Source organism: Triturus cristatus, chromosome 3_2 (genome assembly GCF_964204655.1).
Source record: "Triturus cristatus chromosome 3_2, aTriCri1.1, whole genome shotgun sequence".
Taxonomy (NCBI): Eukaryota; Metazoa; Chordata; class Amphibia; order Caudata; family Salamandridae; genus Triturus; species Triturus cristatus.
In genome coordinates, this window is record NC_140584.1 from 593,908,486 (window position 1) to 593,927,224 (window position 18,739).

The window sequence follows — 18,739 nt, forward strand, 5'->3', positions numbered from 1 at the left end:
CGGAACCGTTCCGTCATGAGCACAGCTCAACTGTGGCTCATGACGGAGCGGCTCCGTCATGAGCACAGGCCCGCCGCGCTGCCCCTCTGCCCCCCCCAGCGCTGCAGCGGAATGTCCGCAGCAGCGAAGGGGTTAATATAAAGAGAAAACAGAGTGGGGGCAAGCACGCAGCCCTGGCGAACGCCTCTGTCCACGGGGATACGAGATGTTTTCTCTCCCTGTGTACCCCATCTAATTTGGGCGAAATTCCTATCATGAAATTTCACGAGCAGCGACAGCAAATAAGGAGGGAGGCCTAACCCATCGAGGACGTTCCATAAAAGTGCACGTGGTACCAGGTCGAAGGCGGTCCGCAAGTCAATGAAGACTAGATACAGACTGCCCCCTCCCAGCACCACCACTTTCCAATAGATCATTAGAAGGCGGAACGTCTGCTCGATTGTGCCTGTTCCTGTTCTGAAGCCCGCTTGAAGATCTGACAGGATGTGATTTCCATCTGCCCACTCATTGATCCTGCCCAATACCACCTTCCCTGCTACCTTTTGAGAAGAGTCCAATAAACTAATTGGACGGTAGTTCGCTGGGTCGTCCCTAGAACCTTTTTTGAAAATAGGAACGACCTCAGCACCCCTCCATGAATCAGGAAAAACTCCACCCATCATAACTTCGTTCAAAAGCGAGGCAATTAATCTACTCCAAATGGGTGGGTAATTCCTGATTAGGTCTCCGGGGATTCCGTCAGGACCCGCTGCTTTGTTCGGGACAATACCTTGTATTGCTCTCTCTACTTCTAAGCTGGTAAATAGGCCATCATAGCACGGTAGGATGATTGTAGGATTAGGCAATAAACCCATGGGTGGGCAAGCTAGCTGGGGGAGGCCTGGGGGAGCGGAGTACAGTTGTGAGAAGTGGTCGAACCATACCCCCCCTATAATGTTACAAGTTAGCTGCTGGTCAGTGGGCTTTTCCCTAGATCTTAATAGGTCCCAGAACCTCTTGGCATCCTTCCTGGTGCTAGCCTCTACTAAGTCTCCCCAAAAGTTAAAATCATAAACCTGTTTGGCTTCAAATATGTTTTTTTTATAGAATTTTCTAGCAGCCCTAATAGCAACTGTGTCTTTGGACTTTAATGTCACAACAAGTTCCTTCTTAGCTTCACGACATTTTACAGTATACCACTTGTCTGACTGTTTAGGCAAGGTTTTCGGGGGACCCCTACGAGAGATTTGGGGGAACAATAAATAAGTCACTCAGTGCCAAAACAGTCTCAGTGAATAGAGGTAAGATCTTATTGTCGGTTGAGCTTAAAGTGTTCATCCGGGGCTCCACCTCTTCCAAAATAGACCCGGCTTGGGCCATCCTTGTTTCATCAGCCAAGACTTTTTCCCACTTTAAGCGCCTGCTACAGTTTGCGGGGACTAATTCGTGGGAAGATTTCCACTTATGTCCGAGTGGGCCTTGGCTTCCAGCCTGCCAGGGAAATGAAATAGATAGCGATAAGGGGTTGTGGTCGCTATCGCCCGACACTATAACCTCCATATCTAGGTGATATAGCCAGAGATTGTAATTAAGCATAATATAATCAATCCTAGACGTATGGTCTTGTCTGTTATAAGTGTGTGCACCCATATGGTCAGATTTGGATCGGCCATTTGTCGGTCGCAAATTATGCTCCATACAGAGGGCATTGATCTCTATTGCGTTTTGCGACCATTTTGGAATCGGGTCAAGATTCAAAATAGGAATACCTCTCCTGGTGTCCTCCTCAAAAGTGTCCAAGATATCTTCGCTGGCCAAGGGCTCAAAACAGCAGTTAAAATCGCCTGCAAGCATTATATAGGAGTCCGCTTTGCAAGCAGCCAGGTTGTGGTTTAGGCCTGTAGTAGGTAGATGGGATACACCGCCTTTGGCACCCCTCAGGTAAATGTTGAAGATTTCCATACTTCTTCCCCCTTTGTGAGTTATCGTTAACCACTGGAGATCCGGTGATTGAGTAATTCTTTCTTTCACCCTGAAGCCGAGAGTAATACTAATCCATATAATAAGGCCGCCTGACGGGCGACCTTTGGATCCCTGCTCCTGGACTGCAGGGATAAAAAAGGTGGAAAATCCCACTCGATGTCTTGGCTCCAAACACCAGGTTTCCTGAAAGAGGCAAATGTGAAAGGGTTCCAGAAAGTCGTTCCATTCGGGGATGTCAAAGTTACGACCAAGACCAGCCACATTCCAAGATAAAATTTTTAAAACAGAGTCAGCTTTTGGAGAGACCTTGATGGGGTCAATGGGCATAGGCATAGGAGAAACAATCGCACCCACAGGTCTTGAGGACCTCACCAATGGCTCATTTTGCTGGAGAATGGGGGTCGCATAGGAGACCAGGCAGGTAGAATCCGGGTAATCAAGAGAAGTAGATGCAGGGGGGGTCATGGAGAGCAAGTTTGACCAATTTACCCTGCTACAATTTACTATTGTGTCCAATGACAAAGTCACCCCATCAACCCTTTCATTCTTGGATCGTCCTACTCGGACTGGACAATCAATGGAATGATGCCTTTGTGAGGTTAAGAATTCCCTTCGGGGTTGTTTGGGTGGTTGCACAGGGAGTCAATCCACCTCCTCTAGGCCACCAAATCTGTTAAAAGTAGAGAGACCATTCCAATGAGGGGGGGTCTCCCGGTGACACCAGGGCCTATTCGGCCGTTGGTGGTGTTGGACCAGTGACCAATTATCCCCCTGGTTACAGATGGATCGGGGGGGATAAAAAAAGGATAGTGGTTTGGGTTTGACTAAGGAGTCATCATTGCTGGGCCAACTACAGATGTGGTGTGCCGTGTGTGGGTCTTCGAAGGTCACTACTATGCAGTCCCCCGAACTGAATTTCAGCGTTGGCCCTACCCAGGGGGTCCTGCGGACCATCAGTACGCGACTTCTTCTACCATTGGGGATTGGTCTGTTAACATTTAACCAGTGCATTATTTTGTTTTTCAGCGACCAGTGATTTTCGAATTGGCCATTGCCTATCATAGGAACACCCGTCAAGACAACCACATAGTCGTTTGCCTCTGGGGGAAGGTCAATATAGCCTCCTCTAAAATTATCTTTGACTGGGGGAACCTGGGTTTTACTGGGAATCGATCTGTTTAGTGTTTCGCGTTTGGGATGTTGCAGGTTGCGTGTGAGACCTTGTGGGGGAGACTTTGGTTTAACACAAGCTTGCTCCTCCATAACTGGCCTTGGTTTAACGCGAGCTTGCTCCCCCATAACTGACCTTGGTTTAGGGACAGATTTTATTGTGGATGGTACTAAAGAGGAAGCTAGATTGGTTTGGGGTGCGGTAGGTTGTGGCATTGAGTCTGCTGCAATAATGCCCTGATTTTCCAGACTTTTCAACCCAAGAGTGGCCAAAGCAATAATGCTCTTCTCTATTTCTAGCAAGTTATTTTCTATCCTTGATAGTCTTAGATCTAGAGGTAACAAAAGTTTTTTAAGTGTGTCCCAAACCACCTCTATAAATTCTTTATTGTTATTGGTTAACCCGTCCACTTCGGGGTCCACACCTACTGGGGTATTAAGGAAGGGAATAGATGTATTTTGTCCCTGCCCCTCACTACATGACTGGGTATTAGGGGTATTCACTACTCCAGCTTTGGGTGCTGTGATGTTGGTCACTAGTAAATCTTTTGGGACAGCAATTTTCGCTTTCTTGCGGAAATAAGCTGAGCGAGAATTGCGTTTCCTCTTCGGTTGTTTACCACTGGGGATATTATTAGACAGATTCGGGAAAAGTGCAATGGGGACAGGAGTGTGCACACTAAGAGGTGTCGATGGAGTTTCCTCATTCCTACTTCCCGAGGCAAATTGGGGAGTAGCCGGGATCGGAGGATGGTAAACATCTGCCTGAGTGACTATACAATGCGGGCGGGCTGGGCGCTCAGGGGTAACAGAAGTGGCTATGTGGCCTAGAGAGGATTTCTTAGACAGTGCAATTACTTGGGACACTCTTCTGGCGGCATCTAGTTCTAGCGAGACCCGAGATTGGAGCTTGAATATCTCTTCGTCTATAGCTATGTTAGTGCGGGTTATAAAGTCATCCATGGGGCCACTAATTTGTGACCCACGTTTAGAAGACTTGCTACGGGTTACCCTTGGATCCATAGCGCTAAGGCACTGTAACAAAGGTAGATCTATTTCCCCTCAGTTATTAGTTTAGCTTCCAAAACTGTCGAGCCAAGAGGGGTGGGCCAGTCCAGTCCTCTCAGTCCTCAAACGGCCCGCTCTTTGCCCGGTCTTAGCCCCGGACGCTCCCGCGCGCTCCCGCGCAGCGTCACTCTCCGATATTTATGGGCCAAAGACCAATGGGGTATGTTGTAAGAAGTTGGGGGCGGGGCGTTCAGGGAGAGCGGGGCCAGGTGACTCAGCCTCCGGGACCGGGACTCCTGGGAAGGTGAGTCCCGGTTCACGCTCGCAGCCCTGATTCCTCACACGCCCCCACAGAGCAGCCAGGCAGGAGACCACAGACAGGCGATACAGGTGAGGGGATTCCGCAGCGGGACCCGCGAAGCGGTTTCCGCAAGTCGTGGGTTTGAGCAGCCCTCACACAGGTGCAGCGTCGGCCAGGACCAACAAACAAACAGCGTCCCACGAAGAAAGGGTCCAGGTGCCTTTTAAGTTTGTAAAAAGGTGGGGGCGGGGCGTTCAGGGAGAGCGGGGCCAGGTGACTCAGCCTCCGGGACCGGGACTCCTGGGAAGGTGAGTCCCGGTTCACGCTCGCAGCCCTGATTCCTCACACGCCCCCACAGAGCAGCCAGGCAGGAGACCACAGACAGGCGATACAGGTGAGGGGATTCCGCAGCGGGACCCGCGAAGCGGGTTCCGCAAGTCGTGGGTTTGAGCAGCCCTCACACAGGTGCAGCGTCGGCCAGGACCAACAAACAAACAGCGTCCCACGAAGAAAGGGTCCAGGTGCCTTTTAAGTTTGTAAAAAGGTGGGGGCGGGGCGTTCAGGGAGAGCGGGGCCAGGTGACTCAGCCTCCGGGACCGGGACTCCTGGGAAGGTGAGTCCCGGTTCACGCTCGCAGCCCTGATTCCTCACACGCCCCCACAGAGCAGCCAGGCAGGAGACCACAGACAGGCGATACAGGTGAGGGGATTCCGCAGCGGGACCCGCGAAGCGGGTTCCGCAAGTCGTGGGTTTGAGCAGCCCTCACACAGATGCAGCGTCGGCCAGGACCAACAAACAAACAGCTTCTCCAAGGTGAAATCCCAGACTGCCTGAAGACTGGCCTTGTGCTCCCTATTCTCAAAAAACCCACGGCGGATCCTGAAGACCTGAATAAATACCGACCAATCACAAACATCCCTACCCTTGCAAAACTCCTAGAGAAATGTGTACATGAACAACTGCGCAAACACATTGAGCAATTCCAACTTCTCCACCAATTCCAATCAGGCTTCCGCAGGGGCCACAGCACTGAAACGGCCATCACTCATATACTGGATGATGCTCTCACTCTGCTTGACCAGAATGGAACCTGCCTACTGATACTACTTGATCTCTCATCTGCATTTGACACTGTCAAACATTACAAACTACTTAATCTCTTGGAATGCAGGATGGGGATCTCAGGCACAGTCCTTAAATAGTTTGCCTCTTTTCTCAACAACAGAACGCAGAGTCAAATCCAATCAAACTCTATCCAACTCCAGCCCCTGCACTCTGGGTGTCCCCCAAGGATTCTCACTCCCACGCTCTTTAACCTTTTCATTGAACCACTGACTAATCCTCCGAACATCCCACATACAATAACATGTATGCGGATGAGACCCAACTGTACATGAAAATATCCTCCCCGAAGACATCAAGTCACTCAACGGAACCTTACTCAAAACCCTAAATTGGATAACCATTAACCACCTCGAACTAAACGCCCTCAAGACGGAATTCCTCCTCATCTCACCCACTAAGCAAACCCCCACTGTTGTGAAATATCTAAGTAACCTTACCGCTCTCAACTGCACACCACACAATTGACTCCACGAAATCCCTGGGAGTGGTGTTAGATAAGAACCTTGACATGCAAGATCACATCAGAGCATCTACCAAAGGAGCGAACTTCCAACTGAGCATCCTAAGAAAACTCAAACCCTACCTTCCCCAAGATGACTTCAAATCAGCGGTGCAAGCACTAGTCCTCTCTAGACGTGAATACGGCAGTGCTACTCTATGCGGACTGCCAAAACTCAGGTTAGCCCCCCTCGGAGCTTTTCTTAATACGGAGACCAGACTCATCACTGGTTCCAAGAAAACCAACCACCTCTCTCTCCAGATCTGAAATCTCTCAACTGTCTTCCATTTGAGGCAAGGATCCACTTAAAAATTGCATGCATGACCCACAGAGCCCTGCGCTTCAGTACCCCACCGTACCTGAAAAACAAGCTTGAACTCTACGGCTGCAACCAGCCCTCAAGGAGCACCAGCACACTGCTGCTTAAGCCGAAGAAATAAAAAAAAAACTGAAAACATACAATCGTTCATTCTCTGGCATTGTTCTGAGAATCTGGAACTCCCTACCCGCGGAAACAATACTGATTCCCTCAATATTTGCCTTCAAAAGGGAAGTTAAGGCCCTCCTAATGAACAATGTGCTGAGCTAGAAGTTTTTTTCCTCCTGCCTCCGATCTTGTTTAGCTGTTTAGCCCGCCACTGTCATTCTGCTTCTGTTGTATTTCTTTTCGTGTTCCTGTTATATATTATTTTTCCTTCTTTTCTCCTACAGCTATCTTCCTAGGTCTTGCGCAACCCGTATGTAAAGCGCTCTGATACCCTTGGGTCATGTTCGCGCTATACAAAACTTTTAAATAAAAAAATCTAGTACTCTGACCCAGGCCCTCTCCACCATTTGAGAGATTGTGCCTTCCTCTCTATCCTTCATAGGAACATTAGCCCCTTGTTGAAACTTTGGAGGCAGTGTGGCACCTCTGCCCAGGATGGTCTTTGTTACTGGCCTCTGAGAGCAGGGGCTCTCTACCCAGGGGCCCAGAAACCTGTCTGGTGGTGGCAGGCTGCCTAAAGTATGTCGAAGACCACACCAGGATTGGCCGGTTTTCAGGGGCCTACTCTGAGGTGCCCCCAGGGTAGGTTTCAATAAATCCCACAGTGGCATCCGTGTGGGTTTATGGAGAGGAGTTGTTTAGTACCAAACACTCCTGGGTCCAGTAAAGGGAACCAGAGTTGTTGCGTTTCCAGCCCATGTGCTCTCTATGGCTTCACTGGCACTTACAATATTAAGAATAGACTTAAATATTGAAGGGGCATATCTACTCATGCAGATATGCTTACACCTGAGATATAGTGCACTTTTCCTTGGGGCTTGCAAGGCCTGGTAGAGGGGTGACTTGCCTATACCTTAGGCAGTGCTGCTCGTCATGGCACACAGGCAGAGTGCCATGTCTATTTATTTTTCATAAATCAAGGGGGGGGAATGGACCACTTGTCCTGTGTTACCAAGGTCTTCTCGGTTGTGTCCGTCCTAAAAAGACCCTCAAACATCTACACAGGTCGAAGGCGGTATATTTTCATTCTCCGCCATTTGTGTACTGTTTCAGCATCATCATTGGGTCATTTTTTTGTAAAATGCTGACCTCCACCTGGAAGAAGACCTACTGGTACTGACAGTAGTGGTCAGAAATAAATGTGAATGTGTGCTCGTGATAAGGTGAGAAAAATTAGGTTTTAAAATCCCTATGTCACTTATAACCTCAATGATTTATTGGGAGGCAGTGAATGGGAATTTAAAATTCGGAGCACCGTAGCAAGAGGCAGCACAAGTGAATCATGAGGAAGCAACGGAATGGAATCAACATTCAAAAAGCCTGCTGGTGAAGCGTTACAATTGAGCCTCATAAGGCACAGATACAACCGATCTGACCTCTTTAAATTCAGAGTGGTGAGTACACCATTCCATGTAGAACAAATTAGGCTCTACATATTCAATTTCGGTCCTTACGAAAGCCCCTAGAATGTACAGAGGGCTGAAACATGTTGACCAATAAGAAGTGCGTATGATAAGTAACTCATTCTAAACGCACGACTCTATTTTTAAATTCCCATTCACTGCCTCCCAATAAATCATTGAGGTTATAAGTGACCTAGGGATTTTAAAACCTAATTTTTCTCACCTTATCACCACACCAAGGCATGCAGGCTGCAATTGCAGTTTGCATGACCTTGATGAGGGGTGCCTAGGGGACCCTCTTCAGTCACGATGCCCTAGTAACCATGGTGCTATTTATTAGGGACTTACAGGAGGTCTGAAGTTGTCAATCACTGTACCGTTTCTGTGGAAGGATTGGCATACCGAAAATAGTCTTGTTACCTCGCTTGAAGATATTTCTTCAGCTTGGAAAGGGCGATATGACCGCTTCTTTGAGACTCTAGGTACAATATTACTGATTTACTGCATCGAGACAATAGGAAGACTTGGACACTAATAAAATGACTGACTCAGAACAGTAAAAAGTCGCTAACCTAGATCCTTTGTTATGATCCGCTGTTGAGGAAGTTCCTTTGATCTTTGATTCTACCGGCATAAAAAAAAACAGAGGAAGAGAATGCAGAATTGTTCTGCCATTGGCGGGGGGGGGGGGGGGGGGGGGGAGAAGGTGGATGTGAGACTCTACCTCCTGGCTTCATCACTGCCACCACCCCAATGTAAGGAGCATTTGCCAAAACGGCTGAAAATAACAATTCAAGAATACTTTATTCGACAATTTAATGCCTTAAAAGTGATCATATTATACAACAATACATTTCAGTTACACAATTTAAAAAGAAGCTAAAGTATTACTGATAACAGTCCCTATGACCAAGATCTAAAAATACAACAATATAATACAAAAATATTATAAAATGCAATGTGCAAAAGAGCAAGATCCCTGAATAACTGTTTCTGGTGTCAGACCAATAAGCTGAGACCTAGTATGTAGTAAAATACAAAACAATTAAAAATGCAAGGCACGGAGAGACTGCTCAAAAGAGTATAAAAAGGGTCCCTAAAGAGGGCATTCCCAGTGACGAACCAGGTGGGTGCAATCTAAAGTGCATATTGTGCATGGCAAAAAGGTACAAAGTACAAGGGAGAGAACTCGTGGATCCAAGGGCATTACATATATACGTACATCTGGTTTTAAGCACATGATGGTTCAGTCCAGGGCGAGTCCTTAAATGACAATCAATATCCTCCTTCTCTTTCACGAATAACCCAGGACCAACTCAGAAACTTGGCGACCCCTATTATGATAGTGGAGTCGCCACCATTTTTCAATAGACTTTTAGCAATCAATGCTGAGTTTGTACCCAAATTTCTACACAGGGGTTTGAGCCACACGCTTCTGGGTAAATGGTAAGCAGGGCAAACATATAAAAGATGGTCTATATTTTCAACAAGGTCTGGGCAAAATGGACACTTGTCTCCCTTACCGATTGACCAGTTGCGAGTGAAATTCCTAAGAGGGAGAGTTTCAACTCGAAACTGGTGAAACAACCTGCGATCTCTAGGATTCGTGATCAAATCCCAGTAGCTTTCCAACCGGGGGTCGTCTTTGAAATCCAGAAAAGTTCTTGTCAGAGGAGAGCCACCCGTGATTGAATGCCTCCGGTTTTTGATCAAATCCCAGTAGGCTGCTTTAAACACAACTTTCATTGGGAATACAGCCGACTCTGGAGACACCCATAAGTCCTTCATCCCCATCTCTTGTTAGAACGATCCAGACCCCTTATTTCAAGTAAAGCGTTAGCAAATGGGAGTAATTCTGGAACCGTCCAGAGCCTTCTCCAGAAAACCAGCATTCTAAAGTGGGCAATGTCCTCGATTGCATTGCAACCCAAGTCAAGAAGAAGGGAATACGGGAGGTCGATCGGGGGAGGCCTACAATAGATCTTAAAAATGTATTTTGGGCCAGTGTTAAGTCGGTTAAATTACTACAACCCCAGATCTCAGCACCATAGAGAATAGCAGGTATGATTTTCAGGGTGTACATTTTAACAACTGGAGCTATTGGCTTAGTCTGGGAGAGCCTCTGTTCCTTTAACAGCGCCCCAGCTAGCTGGGAATGTTTCAGTGCGAGTAACTTCACCTGGGGGGGGACTAGCTCAATTTTTCTCCTATGGTGATACCCAAGTATGTGAATACGTTGGCCTGTTCCAGGAGCTTCCCACTCATAAAGACTCTAGCAGTAACAGGCCTCTCCCCATGGAGTACCATAAATTTGGTCTTACCCACGTTAATCTCTAGCTCATGGTCGCGACAGAAATCCTCAAAACGAGACAGTGCCAACTGAAGGCCCTGCCTCGTTTTAGATAAAATCAGAGTGTCGTCGGCGAACATGAGCAGAGGTACCCTTTGGCCATCCAGCATGGGCGCATCTGTGGGGAAGCTATCAAAATACTGTACCACCCCATTTATAAACCATGAGAAAAGTGTAGGAGCCAGGACGCACCCCTGACGAACTCCCTTCCCCGCACTAAATTTCTCAGTGACCTCACCTGGTTTCCCCCACCTAACCTGTGCATAGTTGGAATTGTGGAGTTTGACTACAAAATCCACCAATTCCTTGGGCATCCCCAGTCCCAACAGAACATCCCACAGTTTAGATCTGGGAACAAGATCAAACGCAGATTTCAAATCTACGAAAGCTGCAAAAATCAGGCCCTTACCTAAAATAACCTCCCTCCAATAGAGCATGACAAATCTAAAAACTTGGTCTAAAGTCCCCATATGCGCCCGAAACCCTACTTGTAAGGGAGATAAAATATTTTCGTTAGTCATCCAGCTTTGGATCCTACCCAGAAGGACCCAGGCTGTAACTTTTTGTAGAGCATCAATAAGGCTGATGGACCTATAGTTGGCCGGAGCGGAACAGTCCCCCTTCTTGTAAATCGGGATAATTTCCGCCCCGGACCACGAAGATGGGAAAGGAGTTCCTCCCGCCGGAGAATTAATCAAGGCCGTGATGTAAGGGACCCAGAGATCACCATGCTGTTTGAATAAATCTGAGGGAATGCAATCGGGCCCAGGTACCTTACCACTTGGAATATTCCTTAGTACCACCTCAACCTCCTTGAGCTTCAAAGAAGGCAACCCAGTGGTGTGGATCCACATTGATATTTGGGGTAATCAACCTTTGCCCGTTCCCCCATTTTATTAAATCCCAGAACTGGGTCATATTTCTCCCTTTACATGCCAACAACAGATCCTTCCAGCGCTCCTCGTCCCAGTCTCTTTTTGCAGTTCTTAAGGTGGATTTATAGAGTGCCCTGGATTGTTGGATGGAAGTGCGATTCCTGGCTTTCACAAGGACCTTGTGAGTAGACCTACACAGGTCGTTATACCAGGAGATGGATTCCAACTTACGATTCGCTCTAATCGGCTTGGTGTTTATGAAAAACTTTTTCAGCCTACTAAAGAGCTCGGTGTGAATTGTTGGCAAAATAGCTTTGAGTGTCTCCGAGCCACAGTCGTTAATTTTCCTCATTGATCCTGTCACTAATGCCCTATTTTCTAGCACACTCTTCATCGAGGGCCACCTTGTCCCAACGAACCCTTCTCAGATCGTTTCCCAATATTACATGGTTGGAGCTGCTGTCAGACTCCAAAGTGGCGGTATGGCCAAAGCTCAAGCCTTTTAGAGTTGGTACCAAGGGGTTGTCGCTTTCGGGGCGAGGTTGAACTTCCATGTCTAAGACATGATCCCAAAACTCAACTTTTATAAGGATATAATCTATCCTGCTTTTATGGCGGCCGTTGTCAAAAGTTGCCACCCCCAGTGCATCGGACTTGGTCCTACCATTAACTGCCCTAAGACCCCATTCCAGGCACAACCCTGAAAATAACAATTAAAAAGGGTGCTAGATGGTGTGCATAATGGGTATATAATCTGAATCAACATTTCAGTCAAGTATTGACACTTTCCTTTTGGATGGCTCAGTTCATAGGATGCCTATTTTCATATTCTGATTATTTTTTTGCCATAATTTAATGTTTTAGGAGAACTACATAGATATTTAGTTTTAACGAATTCATAGATTTTCTCATAAGAGATTAATTGTTTTTTGAGTATTATTTTGCTGCCCAGAATTTAGCCACTTTTCTAGTTATGTTGGTTGTTAATTCTTTGCTCTTCTCCTTTCCCCTTGTTCAGGGCACCAGTGCTGGTGGCTCTAGCTCTCATTGAGTGTGGAATGAAGTATGAGGACGCAGTTCAGTTTATACGACAGTAAGTGTGCGTTGTGTTTTGGATTCCTATTTTTCTCACCGTACCATGATTGCAAATGGTACAGATTTACAAGGAAAATTCTCCCATTGTGGTCACTTGTAGCATATGTTCGGCTTAATCTGTTGCCTTTCATTGTTTTGCCAATACCCTGTTAGGTTCTGTGGTTGGGGTGCCTAGTCATTGGATCAGATTTGAGAACATGTACAGAATTTAAAAAAAAACAAAGTGGGCAGCTGTTTAGTCCAAGGCTTAACCCCTGTACTTTCAACTAGCTTGCTTGCATTCTCACGAGGCCCTTGCAAGAAAGTAATTTGCTGTTGCTTCAGGTAGTAGGAGGATACTATAATAATCTCCCAGACAATTGGTAGCTTCTTATTTTGGCTGCAAAAGAGATTTAATGCCGTGCATTTCTCCACGCCAACTGAATGTCCTGCGTCTGAGAAGGACGGAGTCTTCACCTGTTAATTATGGTTTTTAAAAAATTGAGGTGTACATCCAAGCCAGTCTTTTTTTTTTTTTCTTTTTTTTTTTTTTAATGAACATCGATTTTACTGTTTTCGTATGGAAAGACAGCAGCATACAATTGAGTTTCGTAACACCCTTTTGAATATAGTTATTTTTAAATATCCTGGAGTAAGCATTGCACAACAAAGGATGCACAATTGATACCGGTGGCACACTGATAGTATACATTACCGTATACCAACTCATTTGTTTTGCAAATTGCTTTACTTCTATCCTAATTGAATTTAAGAACTCTCAGAGCATCTAAAGGGTAAAGAGTAGTCTCTGCTGGCGAAGGTTTATTGAAAAATACTGAGAGCGAAATTGTTTGATTAATGTGAAAATCTGACAACTTTTGGCAATGAAGGATGTGTTCTTAATACTACCCTATTCTGTGAAAAATAGTAAATGCTTGTACAGACGATGTAGCTTGCAGTGCACTAGCTCTTCTCGCTGAAGTAATAGCCACTAGAAAATGTACCTTCCAATTGAGATGCTGCATTGAGGCTTTATGCATGGGTTCAAAAGGAGGAGCCATAAATATAGTTAAAGCTAAGTTTAATTCCAGAGGAGGAGCAGGCTGTTGGAGGAGAAGAAGGAAAGTCTCTACCCACTGATGTAGTGAAGGAGCTTTGATTTGGTCCTTTCCTATATGTTATGGCACTAAATTGTAGTGTTATAGCGCTGAATTGCAATTTTGAACGAACCAAATTAAGGGATTCTGATGGATACATCTGCCTGTGGATTCCTCACCTTTTGAATTTACCCCTGCGCCAGCATTCCACAGAAACATTTTTCTTAGCTCTCCCACGTCGACGAGGACGTCACAATTACACGTCTCTGCTCGCTACTCTGTATGACATCACTGGAGCCATAAGAAGACCTTGTCGGCGTGCTGACGTCTGTTCCCTTTTTTTCCACGCCGTCGACGCTCATCAGTTTTTATGGGACTCTTCATTGGTGTAGATTAACATTGTGTCAGTAGCTGTGGTGGAGCAGTGCGATGGATACACAAAAGAAGTCCGGGTTCAAGCCTTGTAGGGAATGTGGGGGTCATATTTTCATCACAGACCCCCACGAAGAGTGCTTTTGGTGCCTGTCGTCGGATCACAATATCGAGGGACTGTTCATCTTGTCAAAGGATAAGTCTGAAGGCTCTTAAGGAGTGGGAGGCGAAGTTGTTGATGGCCCGGGCGAGAAAGGAGAAGAGAGGTTTCAAGGAATTCAAGTCGATGACCCCACACACCTTGGTCGTCTAAGAAGCACAAAAAGAAGCGTCGTCATTGTACCCAGCGCAGTTCTTCAAAAGGCAAGTCTTCGAGGTTGGCTTCTCCAGTGCAGCGGCATCATGGTAAAGGGGTCATCTCGCCCTCTCCTTCTCCGCAAGCGAATCCGGACCATTCTCCGGCGCCAAGAGATTCGCCGACTCCATTGGAGGCTTCTCCAGCACCTCCGGAGTAACCTGCTCCAGTGTCGCTGCCACTTCCTGCCTCATGGCCTTGGTCGGATCCAGACTAGGCGGCTCCGGATCAATACCCACCGTTTTCGGGTCCAGGTGTGCAAATCCATCACATTTTTTAAATGCGACGTTTGGCATGCTTGCCAAAGCAGCTAACCCATCTGGCGCACCAGCTGGCCACGTGGGTCTGCTCTTAAAATTTTGGCATCCACCAGCACTATGCCCAGTCACCTCACCTTTCATGCCCTTCATGCTGATTGATCCATCATGGCATATCTCGGTGCAGAGATTTTTTACGGTGATCCCGCAAGTCTCTCCAGCGCCTTCTGGATTTAGGACGATGCTGTCCCGCCTTTGGGAGATGTCGATGGCTAACGAGGGACCTCCTTTGCATGGTGCCGCCGATTCTGACAATGTGCTCCAGGAGAGAGGCTCCGAGGCTCCTGGAAGAAGAGGAGTTCCAGGAACAGCAGGATGAGGAGGGGGAAATTCTTTACACAGTGGATGCCTTCTCAGGATGTAGCTCCTTATCACGCTGTTATAAGGAAGGAGGCTGACCTTTTAGATCTGCAGTTACCCATGGCAGAGGTCTGGTCCAACATTCTAACTGAAGTTTTGCACACTCCTTCAGTAGTAGAACCTTTTCTCCCATTCAATGAGGCTCTGACGTGTGGCAAAAGCCTAGGTTGGCCCCGGCAGCATCCAGGACTGTGGCAAAACGCTGTAAGGCTGCTCCTGGTGATCGGCCTATTTAACATCTAACCCTTCACTGGAAAGCTTGGTGGTTCAGGCTTCATGTTCGTCCAAACAGTCGGCAGGTTCCTTCCCTTCCACCCCGGGGGATAGGTATTCCAAAAAGCTGGAGCAGTCGTCAAAAAAAGTGTTCTCTTCGGCAAGCATGGCCTTAATCTACAAACGCCACATGCTTGATGGGAAGATATATCCACGCTTTGATGGACACAGCCAAAGAGGTGGCTCCTAAACTGCCTGAGGATGTTCGAGGTCACTTTCTGGAGGTGTTGACTAATGCACAGGCTGATGCACGTCCGGTGATCCAGTCAGGTCTGTGTACAGTGGATTCAGTCGCCAGGGTGATTGGCTCTTCGGTGCCTACCAGGATGCACCCCCGGTTAAGAAGCTCTGGGTTTTCTCCAGACGTGCAAGCCACTCTGCTTGATCTCCCTTTTGATGACTCCTAGCTCTTTGGGACAAAGGCGGATTCTGCTCTGCAACGTTCCAAGAATAGCAGGGCTACTGCGAGATCCTTAGGCCTTCAGTCCCAGCCTAGGGATTATGGTTACAGAAGATTTCGAGGATTCAGTAAAACAGCTTCTTTTCGATGCCGTCGGCAGCAGCAGAACCCCCTCTACAAGTCATATAGAGGGATGGGAAGAGAACATCTGCGGGGGGCCTCCCAGCAGCAGTCTTCCTAAACCCCCCCCCCCCCCCCCCGGCTCCACAGAATAGCAGATCTAGATCCCCCATCTTGGAACATGTTGGTCCCGTAGGAGTGTCCCATTTTCTACAAAATTAGAACTGTTACATCAGACCTTTGAGTTTTAAATCTTGTAGCAAATAGGTACCCCCTTCCTTTCCAGGCGTTACCCCTCCTTATCCTCCTCGCCAGGGCTGGTGTTCGGAGGACCATCTTTTTCTTCTGTCCTTGTTACAGGAAGGTGCGATAGAGGTGGTTCCAGAGCAGGATATTTCCTGATCCCAAAAAGGATGGGCGGTTGAGACCGATCCTCGACCTACGGGTCTTGAATTTTTGCCTCAAGCAGGAGAAGTTCAAGATGCTGACTCTAGCCCAGGTTCTTCTAGCGCTGCATCAGGAAGACTGGATGGTTTCGATCGATTTTGCAAGATGCGTATTTCCACATTCCCATCCTGAAGACACATCAGAAGTATCTCCGTTTTACAGTAGGATCTCAACACTACCAGTTTGCGGTCCTTCCTTTTGGCCTTATTTCCGCGCCTCTGGTTTCACAAATGTGATGGCAGTAGTTGCGGGTCATCTCAGATGGTTGGGGATTCCAGTATTCCCCTATCTGGACAACTGACCGCTCAAAGTGAAGTTGCCAGAGTTGTTGGTGCTGCATCATCGGCAAATAAAGGCTTGGCTGTTGTTCGACTTGAGTTTTTCGATTAATGTACCCAAATCTCACCTGGTGCCCTCTCTGCACAATCTGTTCATAGGGGCAGTGATGGACACTACCGTGAATCGTGCCTTCCGGCCTCCTCAGAGGATTCTGGACATCCGGGCTATGATTCCATTGTTTCAAGAGAGCGGCTGTTCCAGTCCTGAAGGTCTTAAGCCTGCTTAGTCTGTTTACTTCCTGCATACTGTTGGTCAACCATGCATGCTGGCATATGAGGGCTCTCCAGTGGTTTCAACACAACAGATATCGGGGAGGTGATCAGAATCTCCAGAGACACTGCAGAAGAGCTGTTATGGTGGAGTGTTTCGGACAACCTGTCTCCAGGGAAGCCATTTCATCCTCTTCTCCGTTGGCCACCATGATAACGGTTGCCTTCACTCTAGGGTGGAGAGCTTATCTGGAGGTCAAGGGTCTTTGGTCTCCAGAGGAAATGTTGCTTCATATCAATCTTCTCAAATTGCGGGCGATATGTTTGGCTCTCCAGGCCTTTCTTCTGTCCCTGCGCGGTCCGTCCAGGTCCTGACGGACAACACTACCGCGATGTGGTACATCAACAAGCAGGGAGGGGGTAGGGACTAATCGTTTCTGCAGTGAGGCTCTGTGGCTCCGGTCCTTGGCCCAAGACCACCAGATTTGCATAATTGCAAATCATCTGGCTGGAGTGTTGAATGTGCGTGCGGACAGTCTGTCGGCAGTACTCGGCCGAGCACGAGTGGTGGCTTCATCCGGAGGTGGTTCACCACATTTTCAGGATGTTGGGGGGGGGGGGTTCCTCAGGTGGACCTGTTTGCAGAACGACGGGCAGTGTGCGTTCTCATGAGTGGCAGTCTCCAATAGCCAATGCGGGAAGCGTTGTGGGATGCGTTTCAATTAAATTGGATCTTTCAGTTTCATTACGTGTTTCCTCCCATACCCTTGATTTCTTTGGTTCTGAGGAAGGTTTGCCAAGACCGGGCCCAAGTCTTATTGATCAGCTCGGATTGGCCAAGAAGGGTGAGGTACACAGGCCACCTTCACCTCTCATCGCACCCTCAGCTCCGTCTCCCTCTCAGGGCAGACCTCTCGCAGGGACAGGTTCTACACCCCCACCTCCAGAGCCTGCACCTTTATGCCTGGGGTTTGAACGGGGCAACCTGAGTTCTTTCTCTCTCCTGCCGGATGTGATGGATTTTATATTATCGGCCAGAAGACACTCCACCAAATCGGTCTATTCCTGTAGATGGGCCAGGTTTGTTAAGTGGTGTGGAGAGAGTTCAGTTGATCCCTTGAAGGCTCATTTGTCTGATGTTCTCAATTTTTCTCTCTTCTTGGCCCGGCAAGGTTGTGCTGTGGCGACTGGTAAGGACAACTTGTCGGATTTATCAGCCTTCCTTTGTTTGCCAAACCAAACATTGTTTAAGTCTCCCATAGTTATGAGGTTCATTAAGGACCTCACTAATAGATTTCCTCCCACTCCCTTTATTATGCCTCAGTGGGACTTAAATCTGGTTCTTACTTTCCTGATGGGTTCTCCTTTCGAGCCTCTCCATAGTTCTGTTGAGGCTTCTTAAATTTAAGACTGTTTTTCTGGTTGCTGTTACCTCTACAAGGAGGGTAAGTGAGCTTCAGGCTCTTAATTCTAAGCCTCCTTTTACCACCATCTCTGCAGACCAAGTGGTTCTTGGGACCAGAGCTGCTTTCCTGCCCAAGGTGGTTACACCTTTTCATCTAGGGCAGTCCATCACATTACCCACCTTCTATCCTCCCCCTTCCAAGGAGGGGGAGAGACTTCACCGCGTGGACCCTAGAAGGGCGGTCAGCTTTTACTTGGACTGAACCAAGGACTTGAGGTTGCACCATCAGCTCTTTGTTGGTTACGTAGGAAGAATGAAGGGCAAAGCAGTCCACAAGAGAACACTTTCCAGGTGGATCATCTTGTGCATCAAGCCCTGCTACGCCTTGGCCAAGAAGGAGCGCCCTGAAGGTATTAGAGCTCCTTCTACTAGAATTAAGTTTTCTTCAGCTTTGGCTAGAGGTGTCCCAGTGGTTGACTTAAGTAAGGCGCAACTTGGGCCTCCCTCCACACTTTTGCAAAGCATTATTGCTTGGATTCAGAGGTGAGGAGGGACTGCCAATTTGCACGTTATGTGCTGCAGGATTGTTTGGTATAAATAGGTGGACACCCTCCTCCGGGAGAGGGACTGCTTGGGGATTCAATTCAAAAGGTGAATAATACACAGGCAGATGTATACATCAGAAGAACAAGTTACTTACCTATACGTTTGTTGCAAAAAACATTTTGCTATAGAAAAATTAATTAGCGGATGTTCCTTGTCACCAAAAAAAGATTAGGAATTCCCGGTGC

At 47.5% G+C, this 18,739-nt stretch overlaps 1 protein-coding gene across 11 annotated transcripts in view; it reads left to right on the top strand.

The window, feature by feature from the left end:
* Nucleotides 1–18,739, top strand: part of PTP4A2 (protein tyrosine phosphatase 4A2) — a 216,412-nt gene that overhangs the window by 184,551 nt on the left and 13,122 nt on the right. For 10 of the 11 annotated variants that reach the window (XR_014979958.1, XM_085648463.1, XM_085648461.1 and 7 more), the window contains one exon: nucleotides 12,199–12,273. The exons of the other annotated variant lie outside the window; for it this stretch is intronic. Coding sequence is in view for 9 of the 10 variants with exons in the window: in XM_085648463.1 (XP_085504589.1) it covers nucleotides 12,199–12,273 (75 nt within the window). In the remaining variant the exon portion in view is untranslated. The remainder of the gene's footprint in view (nucleotides 1–12,198; nucleotides 12,274–18,739) is intronic. 11 annotated transcript variants of the gene reach the window in all.